At 36.7% G+C, this 24163-nt stretch overlaps 4 protein-coding genes across 4 annotated transcripts; 3 read left to right on the forward strand and 1 right to left on the reverse strand.

Annotated features, from left to right (window-relative positions):
* Nucleotides 1–301: 301 nt before the first annotated feature.
* On the forward strand, nucleotides 302–6434 carry abhd6b (abhydrolase domain containing 6, acylglycerol lipase b). Its single transcript, XM_063015739.1, has 8 exons — nucleotides 302–420; nucleotides 2671–2827; nucleotides 2918–3031; nucleotides 3942–4074; nucleotides 4455–4612; nucleotides 4712–4766; nucleotides 5130–5230; nucleotides 5934–6434. The coding sequence occupies exons 1-8, from the start codon at nucleotides 302–304 to the stop codon at nucleotides 6114–6116; spliced, it is 1020 nt and encodes a 339-aa protein (XP_062871809.1). The 3' UTR covers nucleotides 6117–6434.
* Nucleotides 6435–7483: 1049 nt separating this feature from the next.
* On the forward strand, nucleotides 7484–11710 carry kctd6b (potassium channel tetramerization domain containing 6b). The gene is made up of 3 exons (XM_063015431.1): nucleotides 7484–7540; nucleotides 8029–8114; nucleotides 9479–11710. The coding sequence occupies exons 2-3, from the start codon at nucleotides 8088–8090 to the stop codon at nucleotides 10163–10165; spliced, it is 714 nt and encodes a 237-aa protein (XP_062871501.1). The 5' UTR covers nucleotides 7484–7540; nucleotides 8029–8087; the 3' UTR covers nucleotides 10166–11710.
* A 536-nt stretch (nucleotides 11711–12246) lies between these two features.
* LOC134333313 (ubiquinol-cytochrome c reductase complex assembly factor 5) lies at nucleotides 12247–14681 on the forward strand. The gene is made up of 2 exons (XM_063015256.1): nucleotides 12247–12514; nucleotides 14229–14681. The coding sequence occupies exons 1-2, from the start codon at nucleotides 12376–12378 to the stop codon at nucleotides 14318–14320; spliced, it is 231 nt and encodes a 76-aa protein (XP_062871326.1). The 5' UTR covers nucleotides 12247–12375; the 3' UTR covers nucleotides 14321–14681.
* Nucleotides 14682–14685: 4 nt separating this feature from the next.
* ognb (osteoglycin, paralog b) lies at nucleotides 14686–17720 on the reverse strand. Its single transcript, XM_063015255.1, has 6 exons — nucleotides 17553–17720; nucleotides 17064–17145; nucleotides 16803–16967; nucleotides 15913–16115; nucleotides 15737–15829; nucleotides 14686–15233 (listed from the first exon to the last, which is right to left on the reverse strand). Exons 1-6 carry the CDS (start codon nucleotides 17718–17720, stop codon nucleotides 15063–15065), a joined length of 882 nt encoding a protein of 293 aa, XP_062871325.1. The 3' UTR covers nucleotides 14686–15062.
* Between the last annotated feature and the right edge of the window lie 6443 nt (nucleotides 17721–24163).

Genomic DNA, 24163 nt, shown 5'->3' on the forward strand with positions numbered 1-24163 from the left:
ATCCAGCTTCTCATGTTTTATATTTGTTATTTTACCAACACCAAATTACAAAACAAAGGCTCAGTACATTTATTCATGATCCTGAAAATCTGGGTTATATATTGATTAGTTTGAGTGATGCAGACATTCCTGACCCACCACTGCTCGGTTATTGCATGGTTAGACAGATACACATTTAAATTCCCACTGTTATGTTTTTATCACATAAAATAACTCTTCCTGGACAAGGCTGCTTTACTACAACTACTTTGCTTTTTTATAGAGTTATTATTGGTGGTGGTATTCTGCTGTTTAGCTCATCATGGATATTGATGTAGTGTCTGTCTGTGCCATCGCCATGGGGACGCTGGTTGTTCCACTTTTACTTTTCATGGCATCCTTTATGTTGTGGCCTTCATCACTCATCAAAGTTTATTACTGGTAAGTAAACTTATTGCAGTGTAAATTGTTGTCTTTAGTGATGTGACTGTTCAGTTTAATTATAATTTAGTTTGTACAGTTGTTTTGTATTTTATTTGTTTAGACTTATATAATCCATTTTGCATGTTAGTCAAAAGACATGGACCTATAATTCTAAACTCAAACAAAATTTTACTTTTAATTGTTTCCTCCAGATAATAAATGGTAATCACAATAAATTGTTTTTTAGTTATGTTTTTTTTTCTTTTAAACCACCCTGAGTTGTATTTTTTACCACAAAAATTGTATTTTATTATAGATAGAGAAAGATAAATAGAAGTTATTGAAGAAATTATTGCTGATATGAGACTGGCTTTGTCAACAGGGCAATGACTCAAAAAACAGTTTTGAATGGCACTCACAGAACTATGGTTTATTTGAAACGTTCTGTTAGGTAGATGTGATTGATTATTTGTTAAACATAATAAGATGCCACAATTACTATTTTAATATCTACGAATCTTACAACTGCACATAAAGGGCCAAATAAAAGCTTAACCTCTTGGCTAAAAAGCTATAATTTATGATTGTGGCAAATAATAAATTGGTAAATAATAAATTAGTTTAAATTAAAAATTTGGCACAGTGTTTTAGTTTTGAAGAATGCAGCAACAAAAGAATTGAAAAGGGGTTTAAGTTAATTAAATGCCATTATGAATCAGTAATACAACAAGGTAAGGGTGTATTGTACAGTCTTAGTTTTCAATACAATTGAATTTTATTATTATATTAGTATGTATTTTAATCTTTGTCAAAATAAAGTAACAAAAACCGTGTTTGTGTTCGTGCTTGTGCTTTACCTCTTAAATAAGAACTCACTGTCGTTTGTGTAATTTATATAAATATAGAAAGATAAAGTTCTGTGTGATTTTTTTAGAAACCCCTCTAGTCTAGTAGATATCCTGATGAATCATTAAATACACAAATCAGGGCTTGGAATGCAGATCAGACTTTACCCTGGCTATAAAGACATTGTTAGAGCTGCTGACATTAACATGTATTTGTGTATAAAAATGTATGACATGTATTAAATGTCCAGAGTAAATGTCCTGAATCTTCTTTACATTTATTAGAAATGATGTATGCACATTTTTAACTACACACTACTAACTTTTGTTTGTGTGTGAGTATTAGTGTCCCAATCTGAGTCATATAATTACACCATATTTGTGCCAACTGATAGGTTGACACATGTACCAACCAACCCTGCAATCAGTGTGCCTACCAACCCCACCCACGTCAACACACAAGCCTATTCTTAATTCATGTTAACTAGTTGACATGGCATATCTCTGACACTGGGTGTCACAGTTCCACAGCTAGTCCTGTGGCTGCCTTAGAACACCAGGGCTCTGACGACCTGGACTGGGTCCTTGGTCACAATCTAGGATGAGTGGCATCCTGTCCAAGTGCTTTTTAATTAGGTTAGACTGTTTCTGGATGGAAACAGATCCACAACTCTAATCAGGATGAATCTGTGAAAGCTTTTCTATTGTAGATTTATTCAGGGAAATAACAGCCCAACTTTACAATCAGGTGTTTTATTAAATCAGTGAATTATGTCTAAATCGGAATGGTCCCTTGAAACCCCTGTCTCTATCAACCTCCCATTGTTTTTATGCATTATTTAATACTTATTAGCCAAAACATTAAGATCCACCCCTCAACATGTAAATGGCAATAGCTATTTTGTATTTTGTGATAGTCACAGTCAAAGACATATGAAGTCGGGCTGATGGTAATTACTCATGGCACACGTCTTGAATTGAAGATTAGGACCAACTTAACATGGCAGTATGATTGGAAACAGCAAAAGATCCTAATGAGCAGCTGTGGCATGTGCCTAAAGGGCATTGGTCATAGGGTGTTGGGCATCCACGGCTCAATAAAGAAATATAGGACATTAAAGGACAGTAAAGGCTATGGAATCTGTTATTGTCCAACAAAAGAGCTGCTATGGCTCAAATTGCTGGTATTTTTAAACAAGTGAGGAAGGAAATGTGTCACAACACATTCTGCATATGAGACTATGCAGCCAGAGGCCAGTCAAAGTACCCATGCAAACCCATCAGCCACTACTGAAAATGCTAATAATGTAGGTTCAATGTATGCTCAATAGTAAATTGGTAATTGTATACAATCTATTTCACTCCTGACTGAAATACTGCAATAATTAGCTTTCAAACTATTAGTTACATTATTATTTGCAAGGTACTGGAGGCGAACCCTGGGTCATCAGGTGTACCATGCTGATTGTGGAGGATACCGCTTCTGTTACTCTTCCAGAGGAAAGCCGAGCGCCAGACCTTCCATTCTCATGCTGCATGATTTCTCTGCACACAAAGACACATGGCTGTCTCTGATTAAAGTGAGTACCTCTGACTTGCATAAAATGTTTCTTCACTGAGGGAAAAAAATTCTACAGAAACAAATACAACTCATGCCATGCTCTTCACAGTACTTTCCGAAACATCTCCATCTTCTGTGTGTGGATATGCCAGGGCATGAGGGAACCACACGCACCGGCATAGAGGACTACTCCATCCAGGGACAGGTTAGGAGAATACGCCAGGTGGGCATGTTGCCATTCACATTGTGTCTAAATATATAGAGATAGTGATGTGTCCTAGGCTGCTGTTTATGTTGAGTTTATGTAGGATGTCTGTCTGGCACTTTGGTTTCTTTCCACCTCACACAACATGCTGGCTGCTGAAATGCTGAATCGGCTACTACCGGCTAAATTGTCTCTAGGTGTGACTACTGTGCATTATGGTGTGATTGTGTGGTGCTGATTGATGAACTGGCACCTTGTTCAGGAAGTATTTTGTTTGCAACTAGTCTTCCAGGGACTCCACGTCCATGATTAGGATTAAGAAGTTACTAAAATTATATGGGTGAGTTGGAGACCATAAAGGCTATTGTCAAAATGTATTTATGGCAATATAGTTGAAACTACACAGTTTTGGTGTGAATAATCTTGCCTATATTATATAAATGATACTTAAACGTAGTGGGGGTGGCACAGTGGTCCAGCAGTATAGGGTGGATGCCATTTAACATCAGGGTCCTGGTGACTTGGGTTTGATCCTTGCCTCTGGTTGCTTGGGTCCAGCTTGGGTTTCCTCCTAAATCATGCTAGTAGCTGGACTGGCCACTTCAGTGGTGGCTTATCGGTTAAGGTTGCTGGTTTAAACCCCACTACAGCCAGGTTGGCCCAATTGGGCCCTTAAGCAAAGGCCTTAATACTCAATACAAGTGATTGTATTTGGTCACAATTGAAAGTCGCTGTGGATAAAAGCATCTACTAAATGCTACAGATGTACATATAATATTCATATTCATTATTATCATTTAGATTTTTTTCACATTGATTTTAAATGATCATCTTAATGCTGAAATAATGAACTATGTAAAAATCTTAATAATAATGATGATGCTAAAGTGCATACTGTTTATCTGCTTGATTTGTTGTCATTTGTAAGTTTGTAGAAACCATCCGGCTGAACAGGAAGCCATTCCACTTGGTGGGCACTTCAATGGGTGGAAATGTAGCTGGAGTGTATGCAGCCTGCTACCCCTCTGACCTCTGTAGTATGACACTCATCTGTCCAGCTGGTTAGTCTTATCTGGATATGTGTTTGATGTTAAGGCTCTGGGCAACCTTTTCAGTCATGATGGAGCAGGAAAGGGTCCATGCAACATATAACTCCTGACATCACAAATATGTTTGAATTAAAGTGAATCTATATGATTCTGTTTCAAAATCATTCCAAAACATAGAGGCTACTAAAACTATATATTATTGTCCATGCCTTTAGATTAAAATATTAAAATAAGTTTAACAATTACATACTACTGTGCTTTTTGGGTGTCCACATACTTATGACTTTTATTCTGCACTAAATATAATGCTCTTAAATATTCTGTAATGTTTAGAAATTATACTCAATTTACCTCCTCATTCTATTTCTTGCTCTAATACAAAAATATTCAAGGTCTAAGGTGCCCTTACAAAAGCAAGTTTGATGACCTAATGCAGGAGCTGGAGCAAAGTAAGTACACAATAAGCAATCCTCTCATCCCATTCAATCCAGAGGCGATGGAGGACATGCTGAAGCTCTGCTCTCACGTGCGCTTTAAAGTTCCTCAACAGGTACATCTCCACAACAGGTGAACTCCTTATATGTAGACTTGTTTGCTTTGATTTCATGTCCTGCAATACTCAATATGGCTCCTTTTGCAATGTTTTCAGGTTCTGCAAGGACTCGTGGATGTTCATCTTCCACACAATGACTTCTATCATGAAGGTCAGTCTGAACATTCAATGCTTTTACTACATTCGCTCTAAAAATCTCTAAAAATGGAAATCACAATCAGCGTAGGTAAGTGTATGTATGGTTTAAGTTTACCCTGATATTTCCTGCCCCAGTAGTGATGATCCCAGACATGAACTCTGATCCAGGTCTCATCAGCACCCACAGGCCTTTTTAGCCTATCAATAAGCACCTGTAGTATCTGTTTTTTAAGTTCAGTTAAGTCAGACTTAATAAGGTAAAACAGTAAATATCTTTTCTTTGTTTTTAATAAAATATCTGGAAATTTTTACCCAGTTTTTTTTAATCTGGTTTGTAATTGTATTATGCATTTGTGTCTTCTTGAATGATCTGTAGTTTTCATGGAGATTATGAAGGAGGAGTCTAAATATGCCCTACATGATCATATGCATCTGATCACCACGCCTTTGCAAGTCATCTGGGGTAAGCAGGACCAGGTAGGTGTTCACAGGGTAAATATAAATGATTTCTAAATTATTTAAAACACGCTAAATTGCCAAAGTATGTAGACATTCTTTAGTTTAGTGATTTTGACCATTATAAACACACCCATTGTTAACGGGTAATTGAACAGATGTAGTACCAATTAAGTAAATGACTGTATATGTTGCATGGTTATAGTATTACATCTTTTCAACAAGTTAGTCAAATTGTTGTGCAAATGCCGTGTCAGAACAAAAATGCTAATGGGTTGAGTTTTTCATGGCCAAGCATTTGCACAGCCTTATATCATCATGTGTAATGGCAAGCATTGGCTAACATGGTATAATGCTACATGTCCCATAGTTTCAACTGTAAAATTCAGTGGATAAGAGATAATGGTACATGATCTGTGCATGACACAGATGTTTCTCCAACCTGTCAAATACTGCAGCAGGAATGGGCCTTTCCCAAACTGTTGCAACAAAGTTAAAAGCATATTATTTACATAATAAGCCTAATGGCTAACCAGCGTAGGTTATTATAATTATATAATATACACATATTAGCAGTTAATGTGTTTCATACTGGAACATATGAACTAAATAGAACAGGTGTCCAAATACTTTCGGCCATAAAGTGCATATGTGATATTGTACATATACTATCCCCCTCTATACTATGTAGATTAAAAACACCCTGTATACTCTTTCTCTACAGGTAATGCATGTGTCTGGGGCGTCTGTGCTGGCTAACGTACTGCCAACCTGTCGTGTGGACCTGCTGGAGAACTGCGGCCATTCTGTAGTGATGGAGCGGCCACGGCGCACTGCCAAACTCATCTTAGACTTCATCATCTCTCACCAGGGCTTGGCAAGGGCCACTATCAAAAAGAAATTTTAAGAAACCTTTTATTTCCTATATTTATTTTCCTTAATGAATGTGCACCTTGTTATATCAGTTTATATATGTGCTGTCTCACACAAGAAAATCATATTATCCTATTTTTAAGTCAAAATGAAAACTTAACATGACTGACTGGAGTTTTCTGTGCCCAGATAAACATAGCTAACTGGAGAAATGTGAAAATGACACAAAACAACAGTCCGGAGCTGTGCTGTTTTCTTGGGATGTTCTCAGTTTAATTGAATTATTTGCAATAGTAAAAACAATAAATGATATATAGGTCAGTGTATCTTTAAATATTTTTTCAATAAAATCTTAAGCATAGTATTGTTTAAAATTCTGTTTGAGATACTACATTACTAAGATAAGATAATTAAACCTATTTGAAAACAATTGAATTCATTGGTCTGGCATGCTTTTACCTTTAGGTGAGGTAATGGAGTTTTTTTAAATTATTTTTAATTTATTTTTCATGTTTTACCACTGCCTTATTCTGGAATCATCTGGGCAAAATGCAATAACACACCCTGGACAGGACACCTATCCATTGTTTAATGGAGTTCTAAAAAAAGTAAGTTTGGCAAAATAAGGATTTTGGCTTAAACACTTTTTCACCTTTTCTTTAATTAATTCCACAATTAATGTGTCAATTAACAACAACCATCTACAAAATTAAGAACATCAAGTACAATGCATGTTGTCCCCTTGTACATTTGGATTTCTTCTGTTTTGTCCCCACCCATTAAAAATAGTATGTTGGTTGGGTGAGTGCTTGGTGACCTGTGATGGATTTAGCGGCTTGTCCAGTGTGTATTCTTGCCTTGCATCAAATACTCAGCCATAGTCGTGAACAAAAGAGGTAGAAACAACTGGACAGTTTTCCAGTTTGCCCCTTTGCCTGGTGTGCTTGGTCATTGCTCATTGGTCATGAAGGATATCCAAATTTGGCACAGGTGCTTAGATACAGTACGGGCCACGAGTCAATGGAAACAACCACATTTGGGATCACAGATTTAAAAACATAGGGTACATTTGTCTTTTGCTTGGCATGTTCATTTCTTGGCAAGTTTCATTTGCTACTCTAAATCCCACATGTCCAGGGTGTATTCCTGTTTTAAGCCTAGTGTTTCTGGGTGGTTTCGTACCCACTGTGACCCTGACCAGGATGAAGCAAACTGTTAATTAATGGTAAATAGTAAAACTGGACAAATAAATGTAGCTGAATACAAAGCAAACACAAATTGAAGCTGTTTGAATGAGGCGGGTGGTGTTGTGTCACGTGACCTGGTGCAGCTCCCCGCCTCTGTACTTACGTCAGTCTGAGGTGCTGCTTCTGCTTCTGCTTCTGCATGCTAACAGCTGCTGCGATGCCCTGTCAGTTCTGAATACTGTTTAATTCAAACCTTCACCACCTAACATAGGTAAGAACATAGGTAAGAACGGGGTAATTGTTCGGCCTGCGTACGCAAATGTGTTTCATTCATTTATTTGCATTACAGTTGGGAACGAGCGTAAGGTGTAGTAAATGCTAGTAACCTCCTAGCCTTAACGGGCCACGGCTACTCCCAGAGCTAGCTGTGTTTCCCTCATAGCAGTAATTATTTAAGCTTCCGTAATACTGGTCTAAATTAAAATAAATTATATTTAAATATAAAATGACATTTTATTAACATTTATTAGTAAGTTTAGGTCGAGTAGGTAGGTTTCTGGACGCATGTGTATCCCGTCCTCTAGCTCGCTCTCTTTGTTACCTGGTTTGCTAACCTGTAACGGGTTCGTTCTTTTCATGCTCTCCTTTTGTTTTATGATATCAAAATGTACTTGTTTTAGCTTTTATTTATTTCACATTGATTTGTTTAGGTTTGTAAAAAATAACTACATGTTTCTGGATACGTGTTATCCTTTACAGATAATACAGCACAGAATTTACGTTCTCTGTGAGCAGACCAGCCTACAAAGCCTTAATAAATGGATAATGGGGACTGGGGGCATAGGGTAAGTTTACACGTTTAGGATCTTGATTTGTGTCCTTATTTTATCCCTGTGTTATTAGTAATACCAGTAGCCATTATATTAGGTTCCCCTAAACCAGATAGTTGTCACACTAATATTCAAAAATAACTATTTTGTGTTATGTATATTCAGTGTACGATTATACTATAAGATTTTTATAGACAGGCGTAAACATATTGGCTTAATGGTGGCAGTATGTTGCCCTATTAAACAAGATTTAAACTGTGAAGCATGACAATTTGGAACTGTTCGTGGCTGGGTAAAAAGCAACAATATGGCATGCCCATTCTTCAAAGGGAACCAGAGTTGGACAGGATATATTTTTGGGTGGCTCCGTGGGTAGCACTGTCGTCTCACAGCAAGAAGGTCCTGGTTTGATCCCCAGATGGAGCAGTCTGGGTCCTTTCTGTGTGGAGTTTGTATGTTTTCCCCGTGTCTGCATGGGTTTTCTCCGGGAGCTCCGGTTTTCCCTCACAGCCCAAAGACTTGTCCAAGACTGTGTTTGATATTAAAAGACTTGAACTGATGAATCTTGTGTAACCAGTAACTACATGTTCTGTCATGAATGTAACCAATGTGGATATATTTCCATCTCTAAGTGTCTTAGTGGGAGCTGAAATAAAAAGGGTCATGCTAACCTATGTATATTAGTTTTAACATTAATGGTTGGTAATAATCTTAACAATCGCTTGTTCAGAAATGACTATTCCATATAGTCACAGTATTCCATTCTTTGACAACTTAATAAGATTTTGAACCAAATTTTGGACATTGCCAAAACCTTTAACCATCACGTCACGTTGTCACCTTACCAAGACGACTGATCCATACTCATGACCAAAGATGGCGAAACCATGCCTATTTTGGCACAGTGTTAGATCAGTTTTATTTAATTGTTGGAGTCTTTGTTACTTATTATAGGGTTTGAGGCTGTGACATCACAACCAAGCTAACTGCATTATGCCCAGCATGTGGAGGCACCCAGTTATAATATCCTACCCTTGTTTTCTTTTCTTAATTGCAAATTCCTGTCTAGGACACAAAGACTCAAATCAAGGGTGAACATGTATGTAGAAGTAATGGTTTTCACTTGTTTTCACGTTTTGCCAGCTTTGTCAAATCTCTTCGGCATTGATTGAATTAGACATTGAAGCTGTGGTACCCAGCACCTATGATCTTGTTTTGTTCCCCTTCAATTTGCCATCGGTTTTTATATGGTAATTGTACAAGGTTAAATGTTTAATAAATATCTGTACACGTTCATAAACTGACTTAATGTTTTGTAGACAGCAATCTTCTGTAAGTTCCATGCCTCACTTCATTGTTTTCCTTATGATCTTTTATAGATGACTCTCCCAGTCACCTTAAATGTTGGAGGTCATCTGTACACCTCCTCCATGTCAACGCTCCAGCGTTACCCCGATTCCATGCTGGGTGCCATGTTCAGTGGTGACTTGCCCACCACACGAGACGCTCATGGAAACTACTTTATAGACCGGGATGGCACTCTCTTCCGGTACATACTAAACTTTCTCCGTACATCTGAACTTACTCTACCGGGTGACTTCACAGAGCTGGATCTCCTGCGTAAAGAAGCTGACTTCTACCAGATTGAACCCTTAATCCAATGCCTCAATGACCCAAAGCCACTATATCCTTTGGACACTTTTGAAGAGGTGGTAGAACTATCCAGTACCCGGAAACTCTCTAAATACTCAAACCCAGTAGCTGTTATCATCACCCAGCTTACCGTGACCACCAAGGTACACTCACTGCTGGAGGGAATCTCCAACAACTTTACCAAGTGGAACAAACACATGATGGACACACGAGACTGTCAGGTTTCATTCACCTTTGGACCATGTGACTACCATCAAGAGGTGTCTCTCAGAGTCCATCTCATGGACTACATTACTAAGCAGGGCTTTACTATCCGTAATACTCGGGTCCACCACATGAGTGAGCGTGCCAATGAGAACACAGTGGAGCACCACTGGACTTTCTGCAGGCTTGCTTACAAAGTAGAAGACTGACAAAGGCCAAACTGTTATACTAATATAATTGGGTTGCTGCTAATACCAATGCTTTAACTTAATGAAACTGTATATATGTTATTGTTTGTTGTGTGACCAAATTCAGTATTTAGAGGGGAAAAAAAGGGATAGATTCATGTTAGACCCTGTGAAATCCTGTGTGTACAATTTAGTGATTTCAGAAAAGTACACTTTTTTTTCAACATAATTGTTTGAAGCATGTGTTATGATTTATTTAGGCAATCATTTTTACCCTGAAATCCTGTCACATCTCTGTAGATAATCTGCAGTACAGAAGCTCTTTAGTTTACTTGATAACTAGTGTTGACTTGATAACTAGTGATTTTGTGTAAGAAAAGACAATTGTATACACATGCACATTACAGCATGGCACTGTCATGCTAATATAACAGTTGGCAAATGACAGAAAATGTATTTAAATTTGAAACGGTACAAAAATCACTATGAGAAATGAATTTTGCTTGGTGCGCTCTCAGTGCCTGTCCCAAACCCAGATAAAAATAGGAACGTTGTGTTATAAAGGGCATCTGGTGTAAAAACTACCAGGTCTGGTATGCAGACCCAATCTGCTAAATACAGGAACAGCCGAAAGAAAGAAAAAGCAATAGAGATTGCTATTTGAAACACTTTCACACAAGCAGTTGTAAGGCTGAAAGACTGTTAAATAGATAAAAATAAGGATTATTTAAAAAAAAAAAAAAAAAGCTCTACAACTAAACCTCATTCATAAATCAAAGCTGATAGATGCTGTTACACCTAGACAGTAAAGTATAAAATGTGCTAATGTAAAAATAGTTTAGATAGCTTATAATATTTAATGTTTTGTTTGATGTTACAGGAGATAAAATAGTACAGATATAATGAATTAAAAAAAATCCAAAAACCCAGAAGTGGGGAAAAAATAAAACAGATTTCATAGGGGCCAAAAAAGTGATTGTTGTATACTTAATGAAAAAATTCCTCATTAGTAGTAGTTTAACCATCAGTAGTACTCTACAACAGTCGTCTTCAACCTTCTCATCACATGAAGTCTTGGGAGATGCATACCTTTGGTTGTTACAGACCATTTGAGAACAACTACTCCGGTGGCACCCCTTAAGACAAAGACACCTTTTAGGCAGTCATATTTATTTAAATTTAAGCTTTACACAATTTTCTGCACTATGTGCAACATTAAGGTGTTGAATGCATGCATGTTTTAAAATGTACTTGAAGTATGAAAACATCAACATGTCAAAAATAAAATCGACTTTATTCATTTCCTTGTGATTTCTGTCCTGAAGTATGGCAATTACCTGACTATTACCTGTTATGTTTGTAGATGCTATACATGTTTTTATTCATATTTTTTGGAACTCTTTATCTCACCTGTAAGATCAAATGTTTTATTTTTTTGTGTGCATGTATGACATAAAAGCTAGGACAAATTATGTAGCAAGGTGTATAGCAATATCCAGCCACTGCTGATTCAGTCTTATGGAATAATTCTGGAGAATAAATTGAATATATCTTTAATGTTTCCCAGCTCTTCATCCAGTGTCTTGCTTTTTTCACCATTTACAATATACAGTCGTCTCATGATGTGGTAAATGCTCACAGTACACAGACATAGTATGTACAAGTATGTCTCATAACCTTGTTACTTGTATCCACAAAGCTAAAAAGTTTGAGAAACAGTGGCTAAAAAATATAAAAGTACGTGTACAGTTTGACAGGTTGGATAAAATAATTTAGTAAGAATCATTTAACGCTGTATCATTGTGCACACTGGTTCAAAACGAGGCTGTGTCTCAAATCACACTCAATGTGCTATACAGGGTGCTTCACTGTAGTGATACAATGTAAATTGCAGTGTCAGCAAGTGTAACAATTTCGTAATAATTTACAGATGCTGTACAACACAGAGCATAGGACTCGAAATAGTATTTCACACAACTTTAGTCAGATCCCACTGATTGAGACTCAAGTGAAACTTGTTCTCTCTTTTTGGTGGAGTCCTCGTTGGGTGGCTTTTGAGCATGCGCAGTTGACGTTCGCACCGCCATGCTTTTATGTAATAACAGTGTGACCGGTATGGTGTCGGTAACGGGAAGGACATTAAAGTGTCACAGCTTGGTTAGAATAACCTGTTATTATTGAAGAAATTCTACACAGTATTGGTAGAGAGTTGACACACGTTTGCGAAAAACATGAACATTAAATATATGTTGAGTCTTGTACCGGGAAAGCGGCGCTTTGGAGTTTACCGCTTCTTACCTTTCTTCTTCTGTGTCGGTGGAGTGATGGAGTGGGTCATGATCAATGTCAGGATAGGAAAAGAGACCTTCTGTAAGTATCTAACACTATAGATAATGTGTGGACATGTACAGATAAAAAATACATTTCCGTCCATTCAAATAGAAAAGAAGCACCATTATGTAGTCGTATAGACTCGAACAACTAAAGTCAATGACAGTGGATTATTGTAACATCAACATTGTAACATTAATGCCATGAGTCTGTTTACTATTTTCTATTTTTTTCTCATTTCTGTTACCCTATACACTATTTTGTGAATTAATCGTTAAATAAGTACATTTAATGTTAATAAACCAAATAAAAATATCCTACTAGTGTGTTTATGCTAACAATACTAACAAAAAGTGATACAAGATCAAGTTCATGACAGGTATGTATTATGCTAATGAATAAATACCTAAAACTTGGGATTTCAGACCTTTACAAGATAAACAGATAAACAAATAAACAAAGAACCCCCCTTCCCTCTTAACTTGGAATTCCTACTTGGATGGTAAGGAAAGAGCTTCTAATCTGGAATTCCCAACTCTCAATTGGTGGAAAATTATGACTAGGAATATTAAGAGTGTTGCTGCAATCTGAATTTATCAGCTACTACCTAGTAAACACTCAAGAAAACTCATCCTGATTGTAAGTTGCTTATAGGGGGGCTGAGAAAACATTCCTTATCTGGGAATTCCTACTTGGACATTCAGGAAAGTTGCTGCATTTAACTAAAGCTGCAAACCTGAAATCTCCTATAGTCAAGTGGAAACATTAGTACTGGAATGTTTGGTTAGTTGCTGAAATTAACTAAACGTTGTGGGCGGCACAGTGACTAAGTGGGTAGCGCTGTCGCCTCACAGCAAGAAGGTCCTGGGTTCGATCCCCAGGTGGGGTGGTCCGGGTCCTTTCTGTGTGGAGTTTGCATGTTCTCCCCGTGTCTGCATGGGTTTCCTCCGGGTGCTTCGGTTTCCTCCCACAGTCCAAAGACGTGCAGGTGAGGTGAATTGGAGAAGTTAAATTGTCCATGACTGTGTTCAATATAACCTTGTGAACTGATGAACTTTGTATAATAAGCAACTACCGTTCCTGTCATGAATGTAACCAAAGTGTAAAACATGACGTTAAAATCCTAATAAACAAACAAACTAACTAGGAAAAAAACAAAATCTTGCAACTCTGAAGTTTAAAAACAAATACAACATTCCTTATCTGGGAATTCCTACTTTGATAGTCAGGAACGTTGCTGCATTTAACTAAAGCTGCAAACTTGACATTTCCTATGGTGAAGTGGAAACATTTGTACTTGAATTGTTGTTCAGTTGCTGTATTTAACTAAAGGTTGCACCTTTGAAAATTCAAGTTGAACTATCTTTAAGACTGAGAAGTTGTTGCTCCTAGATGGTTCAACTTTATAATGACAGCACTTAGAGCTTAGCAAATTGGCTAGAAAAAATGACTAGCCAGGAGTAACTTATTTTTATGACACTGGAACATTATTGGGCTGTTCATTATGATGCCAAAGATTGTCAGTAGACTGTAGGCATTGGCATAATGCACTACTATTTACTATGTCACTTTATAGTAGTGTGATTCCACATTTATTTACAGTTGTTTACATGTGCCTTATACTTATTTACATTAAATAATCAGTTGCTCAGTGTTTCTATTATAAATTAATTTCCTAAAGTAGCAAATTCTACACTAATTTATCACTGTTACTATAAACATGATTTTAACATGTTTGACATTTTCTTTTTAGATGATGTCTACAGAAGAAAACAGTCCGAGAGAGAGTACCAACAGAGAATTGAGGATGGATTAGTGGTACTTCCTGAGTCAGAACCAAAATAAACACTAAAACTGTCACACACTTCTGGAAGAACTTATTCAAGCAGTATGAAACTAGGTGGGCAGCAGTATGAAACAAGATGAGGGTCTTTACCCTGGTGGAATTGTTTTCTTTTGCCAAATGTGTAACCTAAAATGTACCTGTTTGAAGGGTAACAGATCAGGACAGACCATAGAAATAGTTGTTCAAGAATTTATTTGAAATCAAAATATTTGAACATTACAGCACATTTGTTAAAAGCCTTTTACCAAGCTGGTGACATTGATGCAGAAAGTGCTGCTTCTTTTGTTGTGTATTATTTTGACTTGACAGGTCTTTTCTAGCACTTATTTACTCTTGTAACATGTTAAATAAATGGCAGCGAAAGGATTACACATAATGAATACTGTGTAGTCAGCTTACTTTTTTAAAGCCACATGCCTTTAACGCATTCCTACATACTTATCTCTAACAGCAGTATGTGGTTCTAGACATCTACAATGTCTAAATGCTAAGCAAATCAAGTCCTATTTACAAACATACATGTTCGGCATAATTCAAAAGCGACATGTGCAAATGTGCACATTTTGCAAATTATTCAACTGCATCATGTACAATGTAATTAGACCTTTAGGCAGATATACCTTGACTTAAAGCTTGAAAAGACTAATGCAAGTGGAGATACTGTAACAATTCCCATTGCCAAATACACCATTGCGCAGCGATCATGTTGTTTCTATACACACTCCAATAGATAATTTCAGCTCATTTGTAGAGACCGATTGGTAGAGCTCTCAGACAGATGAAGCTGTTTGGATGCTGGGCTAGTACCACCGGATTCCCATCCAGTCGTATCTCCTCCAAGTTATATCTGATGTAGTGAGTGTCATTTCCCTTGCAGAAAGTTTCATCGGTCAGGTTGGTTATGTGATTGTTCTGAAGGGGAAATACAAAAAAAACAAATAGGTTTTGACTTGACAGTAAAGCAATTTACTGGAAATGTTGTCCCCAGTAGCTTGATACAACAACAGTGATAGTACACACCTTAAAGATTTATCAGTTTACTAACAAAAATAAAGGAACCCACTATTTAAACACAGTTGGGTAGTCCAATTAAAATGATATTGTAGTCAGACAGGCATTAAATGTTATAGTTTTGGCTTTATTGAGCAGGTAATCAAGGCAATGTATTTCCCAGACCTCATTCTTCACACACCAGAACAGTGTGGCTTTATAGACACAGAGTTGCCTGCTGTCCAGATCTATCTCTTAATGAAAATGTATGGTGCATCATGAATAGGAGAATCAGGCAACAGCAACCACAATCTCTGTCCCAACTTTTTAGTTTAAGGTCGTCAGTGAAAAAACATTAAAAATCCTTTCTCTGTACTTGTACAAGTATGCAAAGTATACAGTGTATTTGTGTTTAATGTACATACTTGTAGATGAACCACACAGAGACTCTCAGGAAGTGGTGGAATGGCCTCCAGTTCATTGTTGCCCAGGTATAAGAAGGCCAGTTTATTTAGCTTCTGTTAATATAAATAGCTGCTATTATGAAAGGAAACAAAACATTTTAAATATCACGTGTGCTAAAATATTGACCAAAAGTTACCTTAATAATAGTTGATCTGACGCCTTTTGTTTTTAGTTTATTGTGATTAACGTTGAGCGAGAGAAGTTTTGGGGGCAGCAGTGGTAGTTTGACCAGTCTGTTCTCAGCCAGTGTGAGTTCCTCCAGTTGGTCAAGTTTGGAGAAGGCTCCATCCTCTATTTCTGATATGAGATTGCCAGTCAGATCAATTCTTTTTAAAGTGCCTATAAAAATACAGACATAACCGGCTCTTATTCATGGACTTACCAAGATCAAAACCAAAGTTTAAAGTAAAACAATATAAAAAATAACAAAAACGTCCATAGTAAATACATTATATGACCAAAACTACGTGGGCACCCCTCCTATCTATTGATTTAAGGTTTTTCAGCCGCACATTTTCTGTTTAAGTATGACTGTGCCCCTGTTCTCAAAGCGAGAATTATAAAGACATGGCTTGAAACATTTGGTGTGAAGAAACAGGTCTCAACCTCACAAATGTTGATTAAATGGATATAAACTTTCTCAGAAACACTCCAGAATCTTGTGGAAAGCATTTCTAGATGCATGACCACTGTTCTAGCTGCAAGTAAGAGGCAGGCTCATTACCAATGCCCATGGTTTTGGAATGGAATGTCCAACAAACTCGTGATTAGGTGTCTACATACTTTTGGCCACATATTGTAATGACATTGTGGTATGTCAGGAAAGCTTTAGAAAGCAACACATTTTGTTCTAGGAATAATAAAAGTCTGGAACTTGGCTGCAAGCTGTAATTTATCGGAACCGCCCACCTAATCAGCAGCTTTCTGCAGGCTTGAATTATTGCCACTTGAAAAATATCACTCATGGTGCTGCCAGATTTTACACACTGCTTTTATTAAAGCCCCACCCTGTTTAATTCTCCTCACCCACATCAGCAAAGTCCTTGCTGGTAATTTTGGTGATTTTGTTGAAGCGTGCATAAAGGTATGCTGTTTCTTTTGGCAAAGCTGGCACTGTTTCCATCTCGGGGGTGACCTCCTCACAGTATACAGACCCAGTCAGACAAACACACAGCAAGCAAGTAGGCAGATCTGGGGGTGGAGTGGAAAAATAGGGTGGAAGAAATCCATTAGTTTAAATACACTGCGAATCAAAAACCTCACAAGTTTAAATTTGGATTAAAATACCTGCATCTTTTTGCTTTATTGCTGATCGTTCATCACCATCATTACCAGGACTTGCATAGTCTGGGGCTACAGTAATCTTGGGCTGTCCCATTACAGGAAAAAGAATAAACAATTAAACAAAATATTTAGTACAACTCTTAGGTTATGCATCTAAAATCAACTATATTTCTGATCACTTACAATATATTGAGTATATATTGCTACATAAATCTGGGAATTATTTCATTAGGACTTTCTATTTTATACACACTTGGACCAGATTAATGTAATCTGGCACATTCTGTTGCATATGGAATTGCAATTTTGGAGCAGAGCTACTTAAAAGTAGAAATGAATTTCTAAGGAAAGACTTGCACTTTTGTTGGAACCCCCCAAAATTTGCCACAAACATGTAACAACATCAAAAATAAATGTAAAAGCAGCAATTATAGGCAAAAAAGTACCTGGAAAAATTTAAGATTTAGTAATGCAACTCCTAAAGCTTCTTACCTTTGGTTTTTTCACTTTTAGGGAGCGTGTATCATCTGACTGCCACTCTTCAAACCCTTTTATTCTGGATGAACCTCTTTTTTCAGGCTTTACTTGATCACTATGTGCTGTTGCCCAAAACATCCATGGTACAATCAGAAAAGAAAATAGTAATATCCTCCGGTCCATTTCGTCAAGTGCAGAAGAGGTGCTGATGGTGTGTGGCTTTGTATGTCTGAACGTAGATCCTCCCTATGAGCTACTGAGAGTCTGTGAAGCAACCCTTAACCCACTGTGTGCTGTTGTATGGCAAGTTGGGTGGACTTTTAAAGTCAATCCATCAACCATGAAGTGCTGGCTTGATATGTATGTGCATAATTATAAAGGCATAAGCAATATATACAGTACATGGTCCTTTAGAAAAACAGACTAATGTATTTCTGGATATGCTTTGGTCACAGATTATACAAATTAAACATCATTGTTGGCAACATTTATTCAACAGGAAAATGCTGTTAAGTCGGCAGCATAAATTGGCCCAAAGTCAATCAAATACAACAGACAATGGCTATTTCTTACTCTGAAAGTGTGGACCCATGTGAGATCCAAAAACTGTTCCATGACTCAATGCAGCTGTGTTTGCCTGGTAACGGTTATAGAATAAGGTAAGAAGGAAAATATTTCAATTTGTGCGAAAAGAAAGAACACTTGATAAATTATAACAGAGTTGACTGAGAAAACAGTCATATCATTTACAGTTTTAAGAAAACTTTGTGAGCCCTTTGGAATTAATAACTGAACAATCTGCTCCGACTCGTATACGAGTAATGATAGTAAATACCTTTGGCCTCAACAATTGAGGTGCATGGTGGCATTATGCTGATATCAGGTGCACCAGATATCAAGGTAATTAATTATGCCATATGATGCAGTTGCAGTTTGAATACAAGGGGTCAAAATCAATGGAACCCACACTCATGCATGTGAAAGGACAGTGGTAGCTCAGGTACTGGACTAGTAATCAGAAGGTTGCCGGTTGAAGCCCCGCCACCACCAAGTTGCCACTGTTGGGTCCATAGCTCCTTTTTTCTTACTGTTTAGCTCTTAATTTGCCTATGTATTGTGGTTGCTTTAAATTACTAATTTTTTAAATGGTAAAATTATTTCAAACATGTTAGTTTTGTTGATTTTACATCCTTTACAAGCTTTTATTATGCTAAAATATTTTGCTAGGCTATAACAAAGGACACTATGCTTCTTCTGGCCTTCCCTCTCTCTGACATGGCCAATTATTTCATAAAAGTGCCCAGACAGGCCAGTGGCACCAAGACTTGTACCCAAGTGTTGAAAGTCAAGATGTGCTGGTGGTGTGGTGGGTATTAGACTGCTGTAGCATTTCAGCACCCCTTTTCTTTTGAATGTGAAAGAGCAAGAAAATTAATTACTGGGCAAAGTCCCTGTTCATGTCCACTACAAAAACAGACCGAAATTAAGGGTAGGGCACCACAGAAAAACCACAGTCTGCAAAAGCACATTTCTCAAGTTGGCAAAAAAAAGCACCTACATGGTGCACAATGCATCTAGGACAATATTTCCAGATTTAGTTTTGTTTTAAGTTTAGGTTCATGGCAGACCGTGTTTACATAGAAAAGATCATGTGCACTAACACCAAAGATCTTGCCAGCTAGTTGCTGTGGCATGACGACTGTTCAATAAGAAATTCCAAAATAGTTTTTTAGCCTAAACTATGAAAGATTCATTATTGTGGTCATTGACAGATGAAAAGTACACTTGTTAGTTTATTAACTTAAGCAGAATGTGTGTGTGTGTGTCTATAATTAGAACACATTTAAGAACTGATTAATAGAAATATAATTTTTCTCTACAATTTAAGTCCTTCACTTGCAAATTCTGCTTGTCTCCAGTGTCTGGTAAAAAAAATCTCTGAAGATCTGTTTAATTCATCAGAACAAGAAGTTTGAAGAATTTAAAAAGAATGTTTTGTTATGACTTCTTAATCTCTTTGTAAGATGAAAAAATAATAATTCATAGACAAATGTCTAAGAAATATTTTTAAATGTTTATTTTTCTGTCTGGTTTAGATTGCTGTTACATAACCTAATAAAGAATGCATAAAAAACACCACTGAAAAAAGGAAAGGATAGTGGAGAGAAAGATCAGGCTTATTATTGTAGGCAAGCAGTTGTGGTAACGTCCTGATATTTTTCCTACCAAATTGTCTAGTTCATGGGAAAATTCAAGAAAGAAAAGTCAGAAAGAAAAAAAAAGAAAAGAAAAAAAAACTGGAAGACTGAACCGGTAGTACAAGGTTTCTTTTAATTGCCAAACCATCACTGTAGAGTAAGTGGCTGTGTGGTTAAAATTATACTATAGACAAATGATAATATATAATATAAAGATAATTTAACACAAAAAAGAACATTTTCAGAACTGAGTACAAGTGATTTACAGATAGTTTGATACAGGTGGCAAATGTTTGGGAACAAACGCAAATTTCTAAAGTTGACAAAAAAGCACCTACATGGTGCCTGGGACAATATTTCCAGATTTAACTTTGTTTCAAGTTAAGGTTCATGTTTAAATAGAAAAGACTGTGTGCACTAATGCCACGTTCACACTACACGACTTTCCAAGTCGTCAGGTCGCTGTACAGTTCACACTACACAACTGGATCTCTTGTCATCGGGAGTCTTTCAAGTCGGTGTGGCTTTCACACTACACGATCTATCACCAACTGGAATCGCAGGTGAGCTTCTCTGGTCTCCCACACTATGTTTTGTCACGAAAACAAATGTAAGAAGTGACGCGGGGTTTAATGATACTACGTCCAAAAATGCACGTCAACAAGTAGCGAGCGATCAAAGTTTGTGCGCTGATGTGGAGCGTTAAAGCAAAGAGGAAAAATAAATGAATCCGAGTGGGATTTGGCTACGTGAACAGCATGGATTGTTCTGTAGTGAGTTGGAGGTTAAAAAATATTTTTTGCAATGCAACGTTGGTGTTATGTTTTGTAGAGAACGATAAGGTCAGAAATACTGTGTAGTGTGAACTAGGCATAACACCATTTTCAGAATAAAGTATTAGTATTTTACAGATTGTTTGATACAAGTGGCAAATGTTTGGGAACAGACCTCAGAGAAAATGTGTATACCTGGTTTCACAAAATATGACTTCACTACATAACTGCATTTACAAACCAGTTACACAAAAGAGACAAAAAACATACTTTATTCTTATCAAAATAACTGCACATTGTAGACAGTGAGTGTAACTTGCTTAATATTTCACTACACCTTCAGAAGCAGGGCTAGATTTTAGATAAACAAGAGTGAATTGGGGCGTCCTAAACACGTAACGTAACTTAGGCACATTACGCAAGTTACACAATAGGCGCAAGTTACGTAAATACTACCGTACGCGATTTACGTAGCGTAAGATACGCGTATTGCGTAACGTACGTCACGTGACTAATTTATGCAATTTGCGTATGTAGCTTAACGGGCTACTTGCACAGATTCATCAAGTACATTTATTTTATACGATTACAATCAATACAACAAAATTAAGACATTTTAGAAAAGAACTAAGAGTAGCAGCTATTTAGTCATTTAGAAGCTTTTTGGTGCTATATAGAACCCTTTAAGCATGTAAACAAACCACCGTCTCGACTAAAGAACCAGTACAGTTATGTAAAATTTAAATCTGTACTTTATTTGTATTTATAAGTAAACATAGACAAAAAACTAAGTACATCGCATACTTTTGCAAAATAAACAGTATAAACAATACAAACATTTACCCCTACAAGCGGCAACATCATCACAAACGTGCTGTTGATAAACGATAATTTATCCAAATAACAGTCTCTGGTATCCTTGCTAAGTGTCTCTCTGTTTGTTTTCCTTTCATTTCTCTTGTTTTTCCAGCTTTTACTGCTAAAAAAAATATAAAAGTAACGCAAGTATCTGCTGCTACTTTCACTGCACTGCTAATCAACACAAGACTTCCAAAATGGTGCCACGGTGACGTCAGAGTCAATAAACCCACTGTGGGTTACCCACGTGACAATCTGTCGGCTACAGCTTGACCAGACTAATATTTATCAAAAACATAAAGGTATTACACTCTATACATGTTTGTCCTTGTTAATTCTGCTTTTTCCAATTTATATTTGATGACTCCGATAAACTTATACTGTTTTATTTAAGTTTATGAGTATACAATAAAAAACATTTGTCTGTCTTTATTAAAATTGCGTCAAAATAAGCGAATATTTAAACGCACACAATGAGATACACAAGTCAGATTCACGAAACTCTTTTACGTTCAAGCCGTTTGATGAATATGCATCAGGTACGTAAAGTGCGTAAAGTACCCCCCCCCCCCCCAACATATCGCCCCTCGTTTACAAAAAGCTGCCCTTAATTCCTGCATGTGTACTAAAAAACAAATTATTAAAACATTAGTAAACTCCAACAGATATACATCTGTACTTCTGGCAACCTCAAAGCTGGCATCGAAGGACACAAACGATACCATGAAATAACATCAGACACCAACATGGTATCCTTGTCGTTTCCCATCATTGTTGTTTATATTTCACATTGTGTCCCAAAGCTTTGTTAATAATATATTTTATACTTTTGTGCTAAAAAATAAAGTTTGCTTTTTAGTACTTGTTTAGAACTACTGAGCCAAAATGTTTAAGCTGCGCATGCGCTGCCTGTCTGTCTACTTCATCAAACACGACATCAAAACACGACATCAACTCGCTCATGTATCAGAATAATGTTTATGGTTCTTATTCGTCCCACATTTTAATAAAGCAATCGTGTAATACATTCACAAATTATGTCGTTATTAATAATAAGAATAGCTGGTTTAACAAAACTGGCTGGGTGGGTGCAAATTTGTATTATAAAGGACGGTTGAAGTGAGAAACTGAGTACCAAAGCTCCGAGATGAAAACATGAGGGGAACTTCCACTTCAGTTAAGAGAGTTTATTAACAGTTTAACATTGTCTACATTCACATTACTGACCAGATAACTTATATAAGCACGTCAGTATTTTATCATAAACTAGAGATAGTTTAGCTATAACAGTTACTCTATAACTGCAATAGGAACTACAGCCCAAGCACTTGTGCGCATGCGCAGTACCGGCACACTCTATGCATTTGTTTGTCCTTGATAATTACGCCTTTTCAAACATATATTTGTTTATTCTTATAAACACATAAAAGCATTAAAAATTTTCTTTATTTTTATCGAAGTACATGTATATTGTAGACTGCAGACTGGAACCTTGTGAGGCAGTTTGTTTCTATACAGTACATCGTTACAGAACAACGTTGCCACAATCACTAAAATGTTTAATTTCAGCTTTCTTACTACATCAGTACAACGTTACAAATAATACGAATAACAGTTTTAACAAAGTTGTGCCGACTGGGTGTATATTTGTTATGTGTAGTGAGCAGACATATCTCATTATAAACTACAGATAGTGTAACTATATGTTGCCGTTTAACAACACTGGGAGCAAGAACTGTGCGCATGCGCAGTACTGTCAAACTCTATACATTTGTTTGTCCTTGTTAATTCCGCTTTTTCAAGCTTATATTTGCTTATTCTGATAAACACATACTGTTTTATTCACACTTATGAGTGTAAAGTTAAAAACACTCGTCTTTCTTTATCAAAATTGCCTCAAAATAAGCGCACATTTAAATGCACACAATGAGATACGCAAGTCAGATTCACGAAACTCTTACGGTTAAGTATGTTTGATGAATATGCAAGAGGTACGTAAAGTGCGTAAAGTACCCCCCCCCCATATACATATCGCCCCTCATTTACAAAAAGCTGCCCTTAATTCATGCATGTGTAGCAAAGTATTATTGTTAAAATATTAGTAAACTCCAATATACTGTATATAAATATGTATATAATCTCTTCAGATACTCTAGGCTCCCAAAGGCTGAATACTAAAACAGTTTTGAACCAGTGTTCCTCCAATGGATCCAACTATGACCCATGTGTAGCACTGATATACAGATTTATAGATAGATAAAGATATGTACCAGATAGATATAGTTCCCGAACATTCCTGTGGCTGTTTACTTTATATTTAATGTGTTTATATTGTACAATGGCTACAGCTAAAAATAAAAACGCTTTGTAAGTAAAACAGCACCATCGTGTGTACATGTATGTGGTTTAGGAATGCACATTTTGTACAAGTTTAATACTGTCTCCATAGTAGTACCTTTTCAGTTTCACTATAAACCAGACAATGGTGTACAATACTGAAAATGTTTGTCATAAAAAAAGATGTATTTTGTGTGGTTCAACAGTCTAAAATGGGAACACGGAATGCTGCCAGTTCAACAGCTGAGGACTGGGTGCTTTCTTTCATTCGAACCACTGGACACGAGATACGAGGTAAAAGCTCCTTAAATTCTTTTTTAGATTAAATAGGTTTATTAGGCTTAGTTGTACAAACTTCATTTATAAGTTGCTTGGGGCACAGGTAATTGCTGCAAGCTGTTAGCTTGCTTTATTATTTTTACACTTCTTCGGAAAATGGTAACGTGGAAACACTGTTTTA

Source organism: Trichomycterus rosablanca, chromosome 19 (assembly GCF_030014385.1).
Source record: "Trichomycterus rosablanca isolate fTriRos1 chromosome 19, fTriRos1.hap1, whole genome shotgun sequence".
Classification (NCBI taxonomy): domain Eukaryota; kingdom Metazoa; phylum Chordata; class Actinopteri; order Siluriformes; family Trichomycteridae; genus Trichomycterus; species Trichomycterus rosablanca.